At 44.8% G+C, this 21,640-nt stretch overlaps 1 protein-coding gene across 18 annotated transcripts in view; it reads left to right on the top strand.

The window, feature by feature from the left end:
- The window catches only part of TCF7L2 (transcription factor 7 like 2), a 199,448-nt gene that overhangs the window by 115,556 nt on the left and 62,252 nt on the right, over positions 1 to 21,640 (top strand). For 14 of the 18 annotated variants that reach the window (XM_077877595.1, XM_077877599.1, XM_077877600.1 and 11 more), the window contains one exon: positions 11,350 to 11,493. The exons of 2 other annotated variants lie outside the window; for them this stretch is intronic. In XM_077877595.1, the coding sequence (XP_077733721.1) occupies positions 11,350 to 11,493 (144 nt within the window). The remainder of the gene's footprint in view (positions 1 to 11,349; positions 11,494 to 21,640) is intronic. 2 more of the 18 variants (XM_077877594.1, XM_077877602.1) reach the window with 1 other exon arrangement.

Here is a 21,640-nt window from a genome sequence, read left to right as displayed (position 1 = left end):
GGTTTACTAGAGTTTTCTTCAAAAAAAAAAATCAGTATGACACGAGCATGGTGTTATAAAAACTAGTAGCTTCTCAGGCTTCAGAAAGGTCTGTGACACAGAGAATAGCTTCATGAGCCGTGTTTTGTCTGCTGTGGTCCAGCAGTGGGTTTGTATCCTACTTTCTTGGTCAGTAGAAAAGGTAATGTGAAGTTAGTACATTTACATTTCTCAAAACCCTAGTCTTCTACTCTTCTGATCATCTTTTATTTTTTTAAAGTGAGAGATCCAAAACAAATCATCTTGCTTTTCCTGGAATACTACAAGTTTTTTGTTTTTGAAGGTATAGTTCCAGATCACCTTCTAGAATTTGCATTTTGCTTTCTAAATCATGTTCTTAAAAGGAATCCTCTATTGACAGTACATCATAAATTTCATGGCTTCTCCATGACATTTCTGGGGGAAGTAAATGAAAGGTGTAAATTAAGAAAAGCAAGTGTTTGTGGTTCCCACTTTAACCTTCTGTTATGTTAAATGGCTTTGTTGAAGAGGGCTGTCACTGCTCTTGAAAACTTGGGAAAATCCACAGCAAGCTGTGCCATTAGTTGCCTTTGGGAGCACAGGATGTTTGATGTGAAAATTATATGGCCACATCTAATTGGGTGTATTTTCACCCCACCAGATATCAACTCAAGAGATGACTTCTTCCCCCTCCCCTGCTTTTTGAGCTAAAGTGTTTAACCTGAATTTCATGCTATTGAGAATTATATTCCAGTAATCCAAGTGCCATTCTCAAATGTCTTTTGTTTAGTAGCATGTATGTATGACCCAACTGAGTAAGTTTCTAGACATCTGGCAAGAGCTGGTGATTAGTCCCTCCCTGGTTTGGGGGATGATAAGGCCTATGACCCCAGCCTTTACACTCTTCCCTGTACCCTGTGGAAACCTAGCCAGCCAATAGAAAATAGGAAATAGAAGCTCATGGACCTCTGCTTCCTGTAAAATGGGAATAATAATTCTTAATCCTTCCTGTTTCCCAGAGTTGTGTTGTCGTTTCAAATGGAGTGTGCTCAGAATTCAAATAGAAAGCAGTTAGAGATAAGACAATGGCGATTGTGCGAATTGAAACATCAAAAAATAAGTTTATTCCCCTACCATACAGCTCATCCATTTGAAGTGTACGATTTAATGGTTTTTGGTGGATTTACAGAATTTTGCAGCCTTCACCCCAATTAGCTTCAGGAGATTTTTCATCACTCTCCATTTCCCCCAGTGCTTAGCCATCCCCCGCATCTACTCTCTGCCTTCATGGATTTGCCTCTTCTGGGCATTTCATACATTCAGAGAGTTGAGCAATACGTGGTCCTCGGTGACTGGCTTCTTTCACTCCGCATAATGTTTTTGGTATTCATCCATGTTGTGGCATTCATCAATATTTTGTTACTTTCTTATAGTCAAGTAATATTCCATCATATGGATAGATCCCATTTCATTGACCTATCAGCTGATGGTAGACATCAGAATTTTAAAAATAAAAGCTAGATTATATTATATTTGCTTTAATTTTCAAAATCATCCCTTCTCTCTTGTAAGTGCTCTTATGATAAATACCATGATGGGGCAAAGATTTCCGAGTCTTTGAGTGATCTTCCTACTTTAACAAGTTCTAACCTCAACAGGTTTTACCAGGGACCAGATATTGGGTAAAGATGACTGTAGAGTTCCTGTTCTCCCTGAAACACAAGGCTTTTCATGTGTAAAGGTAATAACTGTTTTGCTGGTAACTTTTGCTGGGTTGGCTGAAGATTAAGACAGTATCTCCAGTGACTCAGACATGTCCCTGATAGCAGGACTGTGTCCTTTGTCTTCATTTTCTCCTCGGGTGCTCATCACTCAAATGGCATCCAAAAGATTGAGATCAGATGAGGTTAGTTCCAGCCTGGGGAGTCTTTTTTTTTTATTCTTGGTATGGGTGTGTGTGTGTGGTTTACTTGTTTGTTACTGTTTTGGTTGTTGGTTTTACCTGTTGTAAATATGTAGAGGCCCAGGTATGTTTACATTCTAGAGATAGGGAAATAGACTTGGTGCAGATTTGCCCTACTGGCTGCAGTCTGCCCTGGGGTTGGTGTGGCCAAGGGCCTAGTTTCTCTGCTTTGGGTAGATCCAGCCCAGGTCAGCTGCCTTGTAATCACTCCTGATCACTAGCCTCCAGTACCTGAGGGTATTAATATCTCTTAAGTACTGTGAGGAAAAGCTTTTCAGGGAAAACCTGTATTTTTTTTCTTTCTTTATTGGCTGCATGTGTTAGACATAGGAAGATGAATTTCACTTTAAGGAGCAAGGAACCCTTAACAGTCTCTGAGAGAACCCTGAAAATTACGGGTTCTTTCAGAACCAGCTAAGTAAAGAGAACGTGTATTCAGCATTCTGGGCTCTGCATGTTATCAGGAGGACCCATCCATTTAGTGGTGGGAAGAAACAGAAGTGAGATGGATGGAGTCCTCCAGTTTGTGGGTATACTTTCTCTGTTGCCTTATACACGCACACACAAGTGTAGGATTTTTTTCTCTCTCAAGGCTCCCTTTAACCCCACTTTTACTAGCCAAGCATCTGACTCAGGCAGGGCCCACCTTGAGGAAAGCAGTGCTGCCTCCTGCCACATCATGACAGCCTGCACAAGACCTGTTGCGGTCGCTCCGGGCGTGCGCTCAAGTTATCTGATTGATGATAGCCCAGTTCTTTCTGGGGATGATGGAAAGAGGCCAGTGTCATTTTGGAACCAAGGACTTGGTGAATGGAGCTGGTGAGCCTTTCCCCAAATTCTCGCATGCCTTCCCATTCTGAGTGAGATGGTGTCGTGGGTTGGTCCCGCCTGCGGGGAACCCATTGCTTTTGAATATCTATATCCTTATATCTTTCCACTGGGATCTCTCTTTTTATAATGTTGGGGAAGAACTTTATTCCAAACGATTTCAACTTAATACATGTTTTTGTGCAATTTGTATAGTGTTTCGTAAACACTGAGAGGGTTGAAAGACCATTTTCTTGTAAGTCTGCCCTCATCTGCACAGTGGCTCCGCTCCTATACCAGGAAGACCCTCTGGAGTTTGATGTTGTCAGGAAACATATTAGCAGAAAATAGTATGGTATCTAATGCTAATAATTGGTTAGTGGAAATGAGAAAAGAAGAAATGTAATTGGGGCTCCTGTGGTTAACAAGATGTGAATTATGAAAACGTTTCCAGGAGAGATTCCAGGGTTGTTCCAGAAACCTGCTATTTGCATTTTAAAACATTTGGTCTCCACTGACAGGGGAGGAGGGTGGTGTTTATCAAAACTGCTTTCTCTTTCAGAGTGAAGCACTCCAAATTTCCTGAGTGGTAGCTAGATAGATCCCCAGGCACACCAGATGCCTGTGTGGCCCTTACGGCCATATTTAGTCCCGTTTTGGCTGCTTGTCTCTGTCTTCATAGGACATATGTTGATTTTGAAGGAGAGGATCTACTGGTAGACCGTGTAAGTCCCAGTCAGTCAGCCCCCTTTGCTCCTCCTGCTTCCTGGATTCTGTACAGTGTTGCTCGTGGTCCCTGGTGACATGATACAGAACCAAGGGCTGGTCTGGGACAAGGAACCCCCCCTTTAGTGGGAATCTCATTAAAGACACAGTGTCACCTGACCCCTGTGGGCTGGACTCCTACCGCTTCCTGCAGCCTGCGGTTCTTGGACCTGAGCTCATGCCTCCTAGTCTTTCCATAGCGGTCACTGCTGGGTACAATACATGGGATTCTATTTTGTGTCTACGCTTGGGAATCAGCTCCTGTTCTCTTGAGTAATTGCTGAGCGGGTTTTGTTCTTGAGCTCAAGGCATTTTTTTTTTTGTCTGGAGAGATTACACTGTTGAGGGCAAGGACTCTTAGATCCACATGCAGGTAATGGAGATGGAGGTTGGTGGCAGGGAGAAGCTTCACTTGCCATGTGCTTGGGCCAGAGTGGATGGAACCTCTGCACTGTCCAAGGAGACAGATGGGAGAGATGCACCAGGGCTCTGCTAGTGTCTGGGTATCCAAGGAATTAGAATAGCCTCAGAAAGGGCTTCGTTGAGCGTTCCAGCAAGGTCTATTAGAAATTCCTTCAGTCTTTTGCATGTCTTGGCTGATTTCCCAATATTAAGGTTAGCCATTCGACATTATTGCCTTTCATAAAGCAAGGCTTTACTTTCCAGTAAAGCCTTGACCATCACTTAAAAAGGTAATTTAGTGTTAATACCAGCTAAAAAATAAAATTATCTCCTTTATTCAGAATTACCCAAGTAAGTTCTTTTTTACTTTATTCCAAACTTTTTTTTTGAAAGATTTTATTTATTTATTAAAGAGACAGAGAGCATGAGAAGGGAGACCGAGCGAGAGAGAGAGAATGAGCAGTGGGACAGGTCAGAGGGAGAGGGAGAAATAGGCCCTGCACTGAGCAGGGAGACTGACACAGGGCTCTATCCCAGGACCCCGGGATTATGACCTGACCTGAAGGCAGATGCTTAACCTACTGAGCCATCGAGGCTCTCCCCCTACTCCAAATTCTTTAAGAAACTATTTTATACTTACTTTTCTTTTGTTGTAAAATACTGTTTCTTTTGTTGTTTATGATACTGTAATGAAAAAAAGCTATGTTTTATCTCCAACTTCTTAATATTTGATATGCAGAAGTATTTTTTTTCTTCCAGAAAACAACACAAGTTGGTAAAATTTTCTTTGAGCCAATAAGCATCTTTCGAAATGATGGTTCAAATCCTCATTCATGATACCTTATCCCTCAAATCTTTTTCTTGGCCATGTATGGCTTTTATCTGGTAAAAGAAAACTTTAGGTATGACCTTTTCTCTTTGGATATAACTGTCTTCAGTAAATATCTCCTCTTATGATACAAGGGCCACATCCAGAACTTGAGGCACATTGGATTTGTACTTAGAGCCATTCGCAGACCTAATGAGTTCCCCTGCTCTGTGTTCTGCTCACCCTGAAGAATTGGAGCCTGTGGGAGGTAGACCAGGCCCTTTGAAGGCACCTTCTAGTGACCTGACAAACTGAGCCTCAGAAATGTGGGCCACACAGCCAGTTAGTGGGTGATAGCGATGACTGCGGCCCTGCCTCTGTTTCTGTGCTGAGGTTGAGAAGACGTGAACTTTGCCTTTTTTTAAAAAAAAGAATAATATTTTATTTATTTATTCATGAGAGACACACGGGCAGAGGCATAGGCAGAGGGAGAAGCAGGCTCCCTGTGGGGAGACCCATGTGGAACTCAGTCCCAGGACCCCGGGAGCACGCCCTGAGCGAAAAGCAGACACTCAACCACTGAGCCTCCCAGGCGCCCCATATGATCAGTTCTTGAAAAATGGTGGTTAATTGGATAAATAATGTAGGACAGTGCAAACATTTACAAAAGAAGTTATGCTACCAACCACCCTGCCAACCCAGGCGCCCTGTGAACTTTGCTTTATAAAAAGACACGTGTAAGGATGGACTTAACTTTCACTTCTTTCGTGTTCATCCTGTTTTGCCTTCCATTTGACTCTGGTCTTTCTCACTGAGATGAGGTTCTTGAGTGACAAGGCAGACTTCACTTCTGCATCCCTTGAACATAGAGACGGTGATCATGTTTGACCCCATGCCAGCTCTGAGCAGGAGGCTCAGGGACAGTGACAGGGGAAGAAGGAATTGCAGTCCTTTGTGTGGCCACTTGCCATTCTTGACTCTAGGCCACTGTCTTCCATAAGTGATGACACTTGCCCACCTTCATGTGCATGCAGGTGTGCACACATGTGCCAACATGTATGTACCTCGCATATACTCTCACGCTTTGTCACTTGCACACACTCACAGTTTGGAAATGTAACCACAAATAAAAGATGTTGCTTTCTGTTTGCCACGTCAGTGATCATGTCGTGGTTTGGCTTTAATGATAAAAATGGTGACTTGTCTGTCTGTAGCTCTGATTACAGTTTCTTTGCATCTGTGTTAAGTTGTTTGACAACATATTTTGAACGTAATTAGTTCCCACCAAAGTTACCTCACCTTCAGAGGTGAGAATTATTGATGGCGCTTAAAGCATAGAGCAGCATGACCTGTACAGACCTGAACTCTCTTTCCAAGGTGACATGTGTATGTGGGCTTTGGTAGTCTGGGTGGGTGGTTGGATGAGTGGCTGCTATTGCTTCTTTTCTGGCGTCCTTTTTCTACACATGTGTGTATATATATGTGAGTAAATGATTAAGAGATGGGATTTTATGCACTTAGCAATTAAAAAAAATTGTCATTTTGCTTATTGGCTTCTCTAGTGGAATGGCTCTTGCCAGTGCCTTTCTCTTAAATGGATTTCTTTCTTTTTTTCAATTAAAGATTTTATTTAATTATTTGAGAGAGATAAAGCATGCGTGCCTGCATGTGCACACATGAGTAGTGGGGAGAAGCAGAGGGAGAGGGAGAAGCAGGCCACCTGCTGGCCTCTATCCCAGGACCCTGGGATCATGACCTGAGCTGAAGGCAGATGCTTAACCAACTGAGCCACCTAGGCGCCCCTTAAATGGATTTCTTATTCCTCCAAAGATACTGCAGTTTCAAAATAAAATTCTTCCATGTTATATATAGAACCCTGAACTCCCATTTTTAAAGTCTAGTTTTGCTTTGTTCTTCTCTGTGTAGACCTGGGTAGGTCCTTTTATGTCTAGACGTAGAGGTTTAAAATAAAAATGATAAAGAATTTGATTACACAATTTCTAAGATCCATTTCATTTCACAATTCTGATTTCTCTCAGAGACCCAGAAATAATCCTTTCCCTCTTGCTTGGGGGAGGAAACACATAAAAAACACAACTCAAATATATTAAGGTTTTCCAGAGAAACATAACCAATAGTTTTGTGTGTGTGTGTGTGTGTGTGTGTGTGTGTGTGTGTAAAAAGAGATTTATTGTGAGGAATTGGCTTACACAATATTGAAGACAAGCAAGTCCCAAGATCTGCAGTAGGCACAGATGTGGGAGAGCTTTTGATGTCGTCCAGTCTGCGTTCAGAGGCCTGGGAGCCACATGAGCTGACAGTGTAGTTCATGTCCAAAGGCTGGCAGGCTTGAGCCCCTGGAAGAGTCAAGGTTGCAGTTGGAGTCTGAAGGTGTAGAAAAGTTAGTGCTCCACCTGAAGGCAACCAGGCCGGAGAAAGAATCCCTCCTTGAGGGGAGGACCAGGCTTTTGTTATTCAGGCCTTCACCGGATTGGATGAGGCCCACCTATATGAGAGAGGGCATCAGTTTTAGTCTGCCAGTTTTTTTGTTTTGTTTTGTTTTGTTTTGTTTTGTTTTATAGAGAGAGAGTAGGGAAGGGCAGAGGGACAAGGAGAAAGAGAGAGTCGTAAGCAGGCTCCACACCCAGCACGGAGCCTGACATGGGGCTCTATCTCACAACCTCAAGATCATGACCTGAGCCAAAATCAAAAGTTGGATGCTTAATTGACTGAGCCACCCAGGGGCCCCTAGTCTGTCAGTTTTAATGTTGAACTTGTCCAAAAAATAGAGAAACACTCAGAATAATATTTGTCCTGAGTATCTGGGCACCCAGTGGCGCACAGTCAGGTCGACACATGAAATTAACCATCACATCAAACTTCTCCGAGACAAAATTGAAAACTTTTGACTTTTTAGGTCTATCTGAAGGGTGGGCTCAGAATTCGCCCAGTAGCTATTGGCCAAATTGAGTCTGAATAACATTATTTCATATACCATCTTTATCTCTTGAGGCTTTAGTATTTTTTAGGGTTTTTGTTTCTTAAATGCTTTGAGGTCCTCTTTCTATACTCTTTTTTATTTTTCCTGGCAAAGCAAATCAGACTTCATTGGGTTTGGGTTCCATTCTACTGTATTAATATTTGAATATTATCCAGCCATTTGTTGAAGGGTGGCCCTAAGCTCAGAAAGAAACAGAACAGTAGAGGACGCAAACATTGTCACAACTTTTTTTTGTGACACATCTTGATTCTTGATCTGTGTGGCCATGCCCAGAACTGGTCAGCACTCTGTGTCATCAGGTGCTGAGTCACCAGTAAAAATGAAACCCGCCACCCGCTCTGTCTGCTTTCTCTCTTGACATGCCACAGTTTCAGACCTTCACCTTGCTCTGGCGAAATGCATCTCTCAGAAGTTCTGTGTCACAGGTGGTGTAGCTGGAGAGAGCTAGGAGGCAGATTTCAGTGCTGTTAAGTATCTGCAGCTCTATCTTTCTGGAGACCACATCTTAAAATAGGTCAGTGTGGCCAGTGGTGTCAGAGGTGTTGTTAGAGGAGCAGGAGGGCTGGATGTCAGTTCCTTCAGGTGTTGTTGTTCAGGGTCCCTCTCCCTGTCCCAGAAAGTGGCCTCAAGCTACATTCATTCTTCTTTCAAAAAGTACCAAGTGCCTACTCCAAAATACTGCCTTATCACAACCCCCCTGGCCTGCCAGGAGCATGAGGCTCACAAGGCCTTCATTTACTTTTTCCCGGAGAATCTCTAGTTTTAGAGATTTGTAGATGGACAATTATTGCAATCAGTCTGGCTTTGGTGACTAGACTGTTCCAGTTAGGATTCCTTTCTCTCAAATTGGCCTGAGCAAAATAAATGTATTGACCCACAGCTCATAACTGAAAAGTGCACAGGTGGCATGCATCAGGCATAGCTGGATCCAGGGGCCTATTTACCAGGCCACCATTTCTTTCCTTGGCTCTGGGTTGATGTCACTTCATGAAAGCAGGTAGAAGTCCAGAGAGAGCTTACCTTCCCCTGTAATTCTGAACCAGTGGTTGTGGTCAGGAGGTGTGGTATGCTGAGTGCAATTGGACTGAGGGGTGCACCTCACATAAACTACGTGGCTTGAGAGGTGGGTGGTACCTTCTAAACAATTCAGGGTATTGCTACTGGAAAAAAGCATGAATGGATGCTGAGCAGAAAACTTGGTGGATGTCTGCTTTTTAATCTTTAGGATCCGTTGAAGAGTTTCATATAAGGGGAGACTCCACTACAGTCCTTTCACGTTACAGAATGATTTTGTATTTCTATATACATTTGCGTTTCTTTATAAGGCATTTTTTAACCCTCCAAAATTTGAAGTGGCTTAGAAGACTTCATATTATGCACAAAGATTGGAAATGAATATTTAAAGGAATGAGAAAAGACAAAAAAGAAAGAAAGAAAAAAAAAGAAAAGCAGCATAGGCCCAGAAGAGAAGATAATGATAAAGTTAATCTCATATGTCTCAAAGCTGGGAGCTCCTATAGAATAATTGCTTAAAGTGATGTGCAGATTTGGCTCTGAGGTTCCCAGGAATGGCGGGTCTGGATCTTAGAGGGTGTATGTGTATGTGTGTGTGTGTGTGTGTGTGTGTGTGTGTAAGTAACATGTCCTAAGCCACAGGCCCCTCTGGGAGTATGGACCCCGAGGAAAGGCCATGGGAAGATCATAAAGATGCTGTGGTCTTAGATACATTTCTTCTCCAAAGTCCTCTGGGGCGCCTGCCCTTGGGAGCCTTGGCTCTTTGCTGTCAGCACCGGGTTAGAAAACAAAGCAAACAGACAGGGATTTAAACCTCCATATTGCTGGGTTCCTTCCAGGAACAATCGGAGGGTTAGACCATGTCACCTCTAGTGGGAGACAGTAAGGTGAGTCACCCCTATAACAAGGCAGAGTAGGATTACCTTAATTGTAAAGCTGGGCTGATCTTGAAAATGGACTCCTGCTTGCTTAATGACTCACATTCCTGTTTACAAACGAGTGCTGTGGAGAAATGCAGAATGGGAGGTTCTGTTTCCCAGACGGAGACCAGAGACCTCCGGGCACGGGCAACTAGTGCTTCCTCTGAGGGCTTGGTCTGCCCCTTCTGGGGCGCAGACCTCGGGGCTTCCGGCAATGGTGGCTTTCCAGGGCCAGATCCAGGGACAGCTGCATCCAGCTAGGGCCCTGGGGTAGCACCAGTTTGCTGGTCACATGGCCCCTTCCCCTTTTGGGAGTTCACATGGCCTTGGGATGGGTTTAATCCACCTGGATACTCCCCTGCCCCGCATCAAGGGGGGACCAGGTAATATGGTGACCACGTAAATTGCTCCGGAAATGTGGTTGCTGTTTTATAGAATTTGTCCTTTATTTCCATCGACTTCCTATCTCTCAGAGCCTTTAGCACCCACTGTGCCCCTTCTGCTGATGTTGGGTGAATATCAGAACATAAGATAATTGAGTTTTGTGCTCAATGTCGTAGTCTTAACCTTGAGTTCTTTTATTCAGGATTAAGAAGGGTGAATAATTTATTTATGGCATTTTTTTCCATATAAACCCTTTAAAAACTAGAGTAGAAAAGTCATACATCCATACAAAGGACATAGACATTTTCCTTTTTAAAAGACGGTAAGAATGATACTTCTTTGCTGTAAAATAGCTCTTCTTGGACCCCAGGTCTCTCTTTACGCCCCTAAATTCTCTATCCTGTTTATAGAGCAGTAGTCAACATCTGGATGGGCAACCGAGTCTACACAGCAGCACCATGAGTTGAGTGAGACCTGGTCCATATTCCCCTTCTGCCATTTACTAGCTGTGTGACCTTGGGCATGCTCCTTAACGTCTCTGAGTCAGTTTCCTCCTCTGCAAAATGGGCATGACGATACCTACCTCACAGGGTGGTTGTGAGGAGCTGCAGAAAAACAGGCACATTCCTGTCTAGAGCCCCAAACAGAGTAGGCAGTCAGTGAACTGAAGCCGCTGGCCTGCTGGAGCTCCAGCCGGGCTGAAATGCAGTGCAGCACATACTTCTTGAGCACTCAAGCTGTGTGCAGCCAGGTGTTTCCCAGAGGTCCAGAGATGTAAGCGTAGCCACCTCTCCGAAAAATGATAGAGGGGCAGAGGGGGAGGTGACCAGAGAGATCCTCAAGTAGCTCCCGTATTGGGTGGAACCATATGTAATTGCGTTTTTGTAGGGTAGAAATACCAGCAGTATCACGTGGCTTAGATGAATAGAGGATTCAGTAAGGTAAGTTGAGAGAGAGAGAGAGGGAATGCTGGCCAGCTGGGCCGCTGGAGCAAGCAGCGGCCGCGTCCCCTGGGGGAAGGCTGGGCAGAGGGGGGCACAGCGGGCAGGGATGCAGCGGAAAAGCTGCGCGTAGAGGAGGCTGTGCTTACGGAGGGGGCCCGAAGCTAGAAGCCAGGGAGGTGGAAGAGTCCTGGGGTCGCCACGGGAGCCAGAGTCCTCCTTGCTTGGAGTTTGCCGAGAAGTGTGGGGTCAGGGAAGCAAGTCCTGCTGGGGACCGTGAATACCTCGGTGACTGCGTCCCCCTCCCTCCCAAGCCTCACTCTGTTCCCGTTTCTTCCTGGCAGCAGTGCCCCCTCCCTTGCTGCACTCAGGGACATGACTGTCAGCACTTCTACCCCCCCTCAGACTTCACTGTCAGCACTCAAGTCTTCAGGGACATGAAAAGGAGCCACTCCTTACACAAGGTTGGGGAGCCCTGGTGTTTGGAGGTAGGTCCCGGAGCAGAACGACGGTATGAGATGAGCTAGCTCTGAACTGAAACCACCCATCCAAAGTTTGCTTTGTGCCAGGGCAGGGCCCCTGAGTGCGCCACGGCCCTGAGTTCCCGGCATCTTGCTGTCCTGTCGGGTGCCATGCTGTCTGGGTGTCGTGATCACTGATAGGTTTATCATAGCCATAAGGATGCCAGTTTACGAGGAAAGGGTGGAGGGTGGTGCTCCCATGAACCCAAGGTGCCCGGCTCCCAGGAAAGGCCACACGTGGTCCAGTGTCCTGTGTGGCTTCTGTGAGAAGGATGAACTCTATGTTATCCCATTCAGCTTGACCCCCAGGAAATGCTTTCCTGGCACATTCCACAGCTCCCAGGAGAAAGAGAAGTTATTACCTCAATTTTGCCTTTGTTCTGAGTTATTTAGAACTTAGAGATTCTCTTGGAGAATTCAGGGTGCCGAGAAATGCCCAGTCCTCTGCAGTGGTACCTTCCTGAGGCAGCCGTGAATGGCTTTTCTCGCAGACGTGGCTGTCCAAGGACGGGAAGCATTGTTCATTTCCTTTAAATCATTCAATACGATGTCAGTACCCCACATTGCTCCATGCTTGGGAATGACAGTTCTCTTCAAATCAGGAATCCCAAAGAATAAAGACCGTGTAGATCATGCTTTCCTTCTCAGAAAAGCAAAAGTCAACACAGATGATAAATTTTTTAAGGAACTCTTTAAGACTTAAATGGCAAATGATTTAGTATTAATATTAGTTTTTTTTTTTTCAAAAGAAAAATGAATATTTAAGAGCCAATTAGTGAGACCTCTATCCTTTAAAACCATTGATACTCTACCTACTACGTGCTGGGTGCTGTGTTGGGCATTAGGGCCTAATATTGGGAAGCATTTCTTTCTCATCATTCTTGTTTCTGGACTTTAAAGATGTTTCACAAAATTGGAATTGGACCTTACAATAGTTTGGTATTTTCTTCTCACTTGACGTGACACCAAGGATGCTTCCGGACACTACAACGTGTCTTGATTCTGGTCGGTGACTTCATGTGTTAGTGTCTTGCGGAGACCTTCCTATGTAGAGGGGCCCCCCTTTGGCCAGATGTGAATAAAACTGAGGATGTTTCTGGTCCCTTCCTCATCCACTAATGGTGCCTGTACTCAGACTTCCTGGAGCCGGTGAATGCAGGAAGCCCATGTCCTTTGATGGATCTGGGCGTGACAGGACAGGGAGGCCTTCTTCTGTGCAGGAGCCTTGGCCTGAGAGAAGCCTTTCCTCAGCAGCTGCCCACTGGTCCAGCCTTTAACAAGCGTGGCGGCTGGTCCTCTGGCCACAGATGATAAGGCCCTGCCGCACATGGCTGTCCCTCCACCAGGGCCTGGCAAATGGTAACTCATTAATCTTTGGTCAGAGTTATGAGGTAGATAAAGGAGAACCAGGCACCCATTTTGAGTATGAGGAAAATAAAACAGGACGACCGGGTTTCTTCCTTATAACTTGAGATCCTTGATGCTGGTGACTATGTTCATTTCTTGGCTCTGCCCTCAGGACACAGAAACATCTCGGGGAAGCACCAGTCCACCCCACTTCCAGGATCAGGTCTAAGTCTCTGAACTGTGAATAGGCCAGACACACAGACACCGCCCATGAGCTGTAGGAACTTGGACAAAGTTACCCAGCTTCTGTGCCTCAGTTGCCCTGCCGGTGAAGGGGAATCACACGTGGGCAGCTGTGAGCACCCAGTGAGTCGAAGCGTACAAAGTAGGGCTTGGCCAGAGGAGCTGGGGTCCAGCACGAGCCCTGGGGCATCACATGCTGAGAGTGTGTCCGTGTGAGGGGCCAGCCCCTGCTGGGCAGCTCAGTTGGACAGCCTGCTTTGCCGGCGGCGTTGGCACGGCATCGCTAGTTAGGTATCCCCTGTAGTACTTTCTACTTCACGAATCGTGGGTGAGGGAAACCCCGATCCACAGCGTGGGTGTGCTAGGGGCGGCTCTGGTAGCATAGTGGAAACCACATGAGATGGGAGGCAGAAGTAGGATTGAGTGCACCTCTGTTGGCAAGAGGCTTTACCCCTCTGTGACACACCCCCTGTGTCTGTAAAAGGGGATGGGCGTGGAACACCTGCCCAGCCTGCTTCCAGGGGGCACCAGAGCAAGATTTTACACAGCATCTCCTATGGGCCAGGCGCTCCTGTAAGCGCTTTGCTTATAGTTACTCTTCAGAACCTGAGGACCATCCCAAGAGGGAGATGCTGCGACCCCTTCTAGCAAGGGAGCCACAGGGAGGTGTAGCAACTGCTTGGGATCACACAGCACAGGGGCAGAGCCATAAAACTGCTGTTACTGAAGACCACGGCAATAGCCCATGGTTCCGAGTCTTCCATACCAGCCGTCCCTCCACTTGCTAAAGGACATATGTCAGTCCTTCTCAGGGGCTGGGAGGAAGCTTTTGATTTGGGACATTCGGAGTCCAGTTTCTGCTTTACCACCACCACATTCGGGTCACTCTCTACCCCAGCCAGACTGAACTTTCAGTTTCCTCCCTCTTTTTTCCTTGCAAGTTGGCTGGATTCTGTTATTTCAGCCCTGTCCTCCAGGGAAGTAAGGTTGGTGGACCAGTTGAGTAAATATGACTAAGAAAGTCAATATCCACCTGGGCAGGCGTGAGTCACTTTTTTCTAGTTAGCTATTCATGTACATTTTTAAAACTAGCCACACAAAGTCATTGCATTGGGGCTATTAACATGTTTAATAGTGACAATAATAGGGTGTGACCTGTGGCATAAGTGCATTCAGATAAGAAAGAGTGTTTTTTCCTGTAATTGCTTAGTTAATACCATTTTCACGGAAATGCTTGCAACAACCTTTTAAAAAGTTCTTTGTCTGAATCTTTTCCCTTATTCCTTGCTTCCTCCTTTTCAGAGGTTCTACAAATTTTTCCTGATCAGTGGCCGACGATTAGCAAGATGGCACGCTCTGTCCCTTTTGATGTTTTGGGTGACTTACCTTTTTGGTGATGTTGAGCCTATTTTTATTTTGTATTTAGGGATATGGGAGTGAGTGTGTGTGTATGTGTGTATTTGGGGTGCACCTTATTATTGTTGATGCTTATTAATCTCTCAACTTACACATTTAAGGAAAAAAAAGAGACATCTGCTCACTTTGCAAAGCTAGTTGCACAGACAGGGAGTGAACCATTTTGGTGAAGGAGGAAATGAAACTTTTCTTAGGTTTATTAGACCACATCCTATAAATCTGTGGCTTATTATATGTCTGATTTCTGAAAAGCATGGCATCACAGCTGAAGTTTTATTTTTGCTTGTTAGTCATTGAAACAAATATAGATATTGCTTCATTTCCTTGGTACTCTATTTTTCAATACACATTATGTATGGAAAATCTGGATTTACACAACAAAGTACATTAGAGGGGAAGTCTTTGCTTTATAAATCTCTGCATTGGAACTTTGCTAGCATTCTTTTATGCTAGAATGTTTAATTTGTCTTCCTACTCTGGATTGCATAGAGAAGCAATGAGAAAACAGTAAAAGTTCTTCTCAAAGGCAATGTTAATATTTTGACAGACTTCCTTTCAGTCTTTTAAGAGATGTGTTTAGAAAATCATAGGCTGGCTCATATCATATTATATGCAGTTTTCTGTTTATTTTACATCTCTCCAGATGGGAGCACTTTCCTACGTATTCCATGAAGAGTCTTTGTAACACTTCTAATGGTTGCCCATTCTACATGTGGGTATCCCCTCATAGGCTTAGTCATGGCCCTACTGCAAACAAACTATTTCTAAAATTCCACTGTTACAGTGTAGCTGCATTGCACATGGAAGCAGATGTGAGTTAAAAATGATGAGGGCAAAATGACCCAGACAGTCCATACTGCCCTCATGATTAGTATGACCCATAGCTTCATGGGTACAGCCCTGGATCATTCTGTGCTGGCCGACCAGCAGGTTCATCCCCCCGGCCCAATTCATTCTCAGGATGAGAACACTCGTGAGACCACCGGTGTTGTTACTTCTATCTCTCATTCTCTCCTTGCAGAACTTCCTTGTTGAATTCTTCCGGGTCCAATGAATGCATCTCTTTCTGCCTGTGAACCACCCCAGTAGTAGAACTGGACCCTGTCATGGCCCACTTGGAATTTCTAGTGCCTCAGTGAAAGCACATTCCCAGTGCGTTGCGATGTAGTCTGTCTCCTACGTGATTGACACAGCTTGGACAAAGCTTGGACAGGGAAACTGGCCCAGGGAGGGAGGGAGAGGATCATTCTAGGTCCCGATTCCCATGAAGTTGGCCATTCCTTGGACCCAATGCCGTGAATGCTGTTCTCTTCACGTCTTACTCTTGTCCTCTCACCCTCTGAGGCTGGTATACAAAGTTGGCAGCCCCGGCCAACCCAATGCACGGGGTTTCTCTGAGGAGCTCAGCCCTGTGGAAGATGCAGGTGTTCCCTGCCCTGTGGCCATGCCTCTTGGGCTGTCTGACGTCTACCAGGGTGCCACAGGCTATATCACGGCTCTTATCTTGGTGACTACCTCTCTTTTCCCCATTCTTTGTGAGTCACCTGTTTTCTTGGCGTCTCGTGTGACAAAGGTCATTAATAGAGAAGACTTGACTTTTGATGCGTGACACGTTATCACCCACACGGTTTATTGTTTTGGGTCCTCCCCTTTTGTAATTCTGTTAGGTGACAGATCACTTTTTAATGGGCTAACCTGTGTCCAGGGAGAGTTTAAATTAGCCTTCAGATTTTTTTTTTCATTCCTTAGAGGTGTCTCCCCCCCACCCCGATCAAATGACTCAGTCAGTACTTGGAGAGAGGGAGTGGATGCTTCCCACTAATGGTTGTGGGAACCTGTCACATCATTCATTACCTGTCACATCAGTCTCTGTTGTGATATCTCTGTCTCTGGGTCCTTTCTTATTATTGGTGTCTTTAATGATGCCATGGAGGTAGATGTTTGGAAATTGAGAACAGGTAAGAACCGTAGTTGTGCCCAGACTCTGGAGCTGGCTGCATTTATTCATTTTTATTAAGGGCAGTTACTGTCAAAGTAGGAAATCTGAGTTTTAATCTTTCCTTCTCAGGACAGTCCTACGCACCTTATTCAAAAGGTATTTCTTACATCAGGTGCAGCTAGTTCAGCAGGAGGCAATACTAAGAAATCATGTTCCGTCCTTTATTGCACTCATTTCCACCCTTCTCACATGGTAGCTCTGAAAGTCCCCTTTAAGCCTTTTAGTATTAAAAAAAATACAGGAGCGAAAAACTTTTCTTTCTTTGACTTGCTTTGGGGAGGAAGGTGATAGAAGTGGCTTAGTATCCTTCGCAGGGGCACATGCTGGTACTGGCTGGCTGGCCTTTCCGTGGCGGTCCTTCTCCAATCAGTTGCTGGGCCCTCGACTTGAGCTGAAAATGAGGAAGGAGGTGACCTTTGTACAGCTGCAGGGTTTTTGACTTTTTGTTAGAAAACTCCCGGGGCTTGTGTGCCTGTCTCTGTGCACACGCACGTGTCTGGGGCCATCCCCTCGCCCCCAAGCACAAGTGCACAGCCAGCTCTGTAACCAGTGCAGCAGGAGACAAACATTTTTCTCTGGGCAAGTCCGAGTAAGAGGCCTGTTTGTGCTCACAGTGAAAATTTCTGTTTTGGCAAGTCAGTTCCTTCTGACAAGGGGAGGAACTCAGGTCACCAGAAAAAGAAGGTGAGAAGCAAGGAAGGTGGGCAGGAATTGGGGTGACAGAGGGTGCGCAGCTGCCCCCCCTGGATTTATGTCCCAGCCCCACCAGTCACTGTGTCTGCCAAGCTCTGCCGGAGCCCCTGCATAGCAGCACCATGCCCCAGCAGTGGCCCCTCGCTGCTTAGGAAAACAGACTTGGCAGGAGAGGATGTTGGGTTGCACATGAGCTATGGGGCTGGAGCACAGGGATCAGGGGAGCTCTCAATCACTGCTGCTCAGCCTGGCTCCCCACACCGGGTTTCTGGCAGGGCAGGTGGTTCACTGGGAGACCGGGTGACAGGTGAGAGGTCCCCTCTTCATGGGAAATGAGGAGCTGCTCCACCAGAAAGTAGAAGTAACTTGTAACCATCTGGAAGGACATCTAGGTTGTTGGTTGTTCACAACTCTGTCTCTTGGATGTTTCTTTGCTCTTTCCACTTTTTCAAGAACACATGAGAAAGGTGGGTGGAGGCTGGCAGAGGAGGACAAAATAGCTTGTGGCATCTTCTATGGGCTTTAGAATGCACGCAGTTCCTCAGGGAAGTGGAGCAGTTCTGGGCCTATGGCTCTCATGATGCCTGAATCTGTTCACTTCTCAAGGGAATGGGATGGGACCCTCCTTTCTCCTTGGCCCTGTCCTGCTTTGGACAGCAAAATGTACTCAGGTCAGACTCCTGGGGGGAGCATTCTTCATTGCAGTTTTCTTGGCTGGGTCACCTACAACTGTCTATTTTTCAGTTTTGCACTTATTACATATGCTTTTGTGCTCTGATTTCAGATGTGGGGATCAAGTTTCTTTGGAGATGTAGCATTAAAAAAAATACACATGCAACATAAACAGTTAATCCTTGAACAACATGGATTTGAACTGTTCGCGTGGGTCTACTTCTATGTGGATTTTTTTTTTTTTAATAAATCCAGTACAGTACTCTGAAAGTATTTTCTCTTCCTTACAATTTTCTTCATAACGTTTTCTCTTTTCTAGCTTGCTTTATTGTAAGACTATAGTATATAAGACCTATGACAGAAATACATGTGTTAATTGACTCCTTGTGTTACCGATACAGCTTTTGGTCAACAGTTGGCTATTAGTAGTTAAGTTTTGGGAGAAGCAGAAGTTGCATGTGGATTTTTAACTGTGTAGGGGGCAGTGTCTCTAACACCCTCACCTCCGGTTGTTCAAGGGATTAACCATATTTTAAAATCTATCATCCAGCAAAATTGACTAATCTTCTGGTCTACAGTTCAATGAATTTTAGCATCAGTTTGTATTACACCTTATACACACCTTCATGCTGTTCCTTAGTCACAGGAAATGTTTATTTTTTTATCATTTCTGCCATTTGAAAGGTAATGTTGACTTGATTCTCTCTTTGAGAGGTTAATTTTTCACTGTTGATTGTTAGATTCTCTGCTGTTCCTCTGTGCCTTCAGCAAAAGCAATGTTCTTCAGCAAAAGAAATGTAGCCGTGGTTCCTTGGTTGTCAGCATGTTGGTTATTGACGAGTCTTGGTTGGATTTTCTGGCTGTTCTTGCCCATGTACCCAGTATGCTTTGGGCCACTCTGTGGATTATGGAGAATTCAACCCAATTCTGACAGTGGCCAAAGACAAATACAATTAATAAGGATATAGAATATATGTTATTGCTAATTATATAGGCAGCAATGAAACAACTTTGGGATTATTCTGCTTTGAATTACCTATGTTATTCTTTCCCAGATGTCAGGACAGATGATCAAACTTTGGGCATAATGTATAAAGTGAAGATGGTGCCTTTTTTATAGATTTTATTGACCCAACATGATTTCTCCCAGACTGTTTTCACTTGTCTTGTTACTTAGGTGAAAGCAGGAATTGAGCGCTTCCAGGATCATCAGTGAGGGCATCCCAGCTATGCTTTGGGACAAGCATGGGAAGCCCAGAGCTACCATTTCACCTTTGGTGGTTCAAAGCTCATGCTTTCTTAGGGAAAAGTGAAATGCAGGGACATGTGTGTGATGGAGGGTCCTGTGTCTGTGCCTGTCCTCTTGAGAAATGAGCAGAGGTGACCCCAAAGGTCCCCTGCTCAGAGTGTCACACTTGACTGGACAGCAGATGATGCCTTTGCTGTGGATTCTGCTGGGGAAGGTACGAGCAATTGTACACATGTAAATTCTTGTGTCATCTAATTCCTGTCTCTGTAATTACTTGGAAACTTGCCATTGCAGCCAGTTGACAAGTGGGAACGGTGACCCAGCACAGAAAGCAGAAATTATGGGGGAGGTGACATCCAGAAACACTGTCATAGCTCTCCTTCTGGCTTTCTGGCATCCGAAACATCATTAGAGTCAGGAAAAGAGACTCCTCTCTCTTACCAGGCTAAAAGAGTCTCTCAGAGTTTGGTAGACTTGGGGCATTATTCAGCTAAGAGGAGCGAGTTTTGCTGATAAAAAACTACCATTGTCAGGCAACAGGTTTCCGGAGAAGAAACGTCCTCAAGGGGATGGAGAACGGTTTTCATTTAAAGAACACAATGATACCACCACACAGCAAAGCAACGCAAGCCTGGGTACCTAGGCAAAACAACAGGAGCAAAGCAAGTTAGAAACAAGTTGCTTTTCCGCATCGGGATTGAGCTGATAGGGGACTTGAGACAGCCAGCAGTGGCGTTATTTTCACAAGTGGTGCAAGTGGGGCCTGGGTGCCCTAACTCCCCAACGTGCCTCCAGGAGAGCGCATTGATTGCTCAGCTCTCCTCTGAAAGTACTCGCCATTTGTCTGAGTGACGTTGGAAGCATTGTATCATTTCTACAAACACACACATGAGAAGGTTTATTTTTTTTTATTGGGTGACAGATCGCATGTTAGGGCACTAAAAGATGAAAGCACTAAATATTTGCTTTAGAGAAACACAGTGAAAGATTCTCTCATCCTCCCAACTGAAAACGGATGGGCTTAGAATTCCATTAACAAAATTGACTGCCTGCAGTTACACTTGCCTCCCTCTAGGCATGATTAACAAGTGGGGTAGAAAGCAAGGTTGGACAGTGGAGGATGCTACTGGATTCTTTTAAAGGTTGAGTGGAACAGGTTCGTTTTGTGCAGATGGGGGTCCAGGTTAGCCCCAAAGAAACTCCTGCCTTCTTCTTCACGTTAATCTCCTCCTCCTGGGTCTTGACTAGCAAGGTCTTCCCATTGGATTTCCTCTCCATGAAAAGGATCTACGTGTTATTCCAGCTTTTAAGGTCGATGGTAAAATCATAATCCTTGCAAGCTTTTTTGGTAGGAGACAGCTTACCTTAAAAGAGAGAATGTCATTTTGATACTAGGGGTATGGTTATTGCAGAGCCTGCTTCATGGAATGATTAGGAGGAGCCTGAGTCCAGATTCCATGAATTCAAACTCTGGCTTTGCTCGTGGCTTGCTGAATGACCATGTGCATTCCTGAGGCCCATCTAGGTCTGAGTTTTTCCATTGATAAAACAGGGACATTTTTGTACCTACCTTCCATTTCTTGGGGAGATTTCAGTGAATTTATGTGTGTAAGGCAGATGACTTACATGGAGCCTGGTAAACATCTGTCAACATCAGCTCTTCACTTATTAATTCTCAGTGGGTATTTTCTAATTCATCTCTTTGCTGGGAAGAAAGGAACGTGAACTCGCTCCCTGGTAGGGGGTGTGGTTTAGTATTAATACTTACCCACCATTTGTTAAAAATCTGGTGTTCCTTGGGCCCTGGCTCCAGTGTTTCATAATATTCTTGGTTCATCCTTACAGCTAGTCCATGAGAGAAAAACTAATATTGTTCCCATTTTACATATTAAATAAATAAATAAATAAATAAATAAATAAATAAATAAATTTTTATATATGGTTCTGGTTATGATGGTTTTCATATATTCACCCACGTAAGCCTCTCAATAGATAAGAACCATTGTCTTCATTTTTAAAAAGAGGGACATTGTGACACAAAATTAAAAAAAATAATAATGTCTTTAGTTCCACTGAGAGTAATTGGTTAGGGGCTGGGATTTAAAGACCGGGCCTTCATATGTTCACAAAGGCAAGGCGCTCACCTCCCCATTGCACTGTCTTCCTCCGTTCTGTAACGTGCATGGGCCTGGCTCACCGCTATCACGGATGGGAAGCACTGAGCAGACGCACAGATGCTCTCCAGATACGCCAGTTTATGATAGTTGGAAAGAAAAATCTTTATTACCGGAAGTTGTGGCTTCTGAGTCTCTTGGCAATTGGCAGCATAGATTTTTGTGTTGTTTTGTTTTGTGTGTGTGGTTTTGTTTTTTAAATAATTAGAAACAGTTAGACTCTTGTTACCACCCACAGTAAAAATTGCTTGGATCCCGCAAATTAAGGGAAAAAAAATTAGGCCACTTGGTGGAATGATTAAAACAGAGGCTTTAAAGAGG

Source organism: Canis aureus, chromosome 29 (assembly GCF_053574225.1).
Source record: "Canis aureus isolate CA01 chromosome 29, VMU_Caureus_v.1.0, whole genome shotgun sequence".
Taxonomy (NCBI): Eukaryota; Metazoa; Chordata; class Mammalia; order Carnivora; family Canidae; genus Canis; species Canis aureus.
The sequence above is the reverse complement of the archived record's forward strand: the minus strand, read 5'-3'. Positions and strand labels throughout refer to the sequence as shown.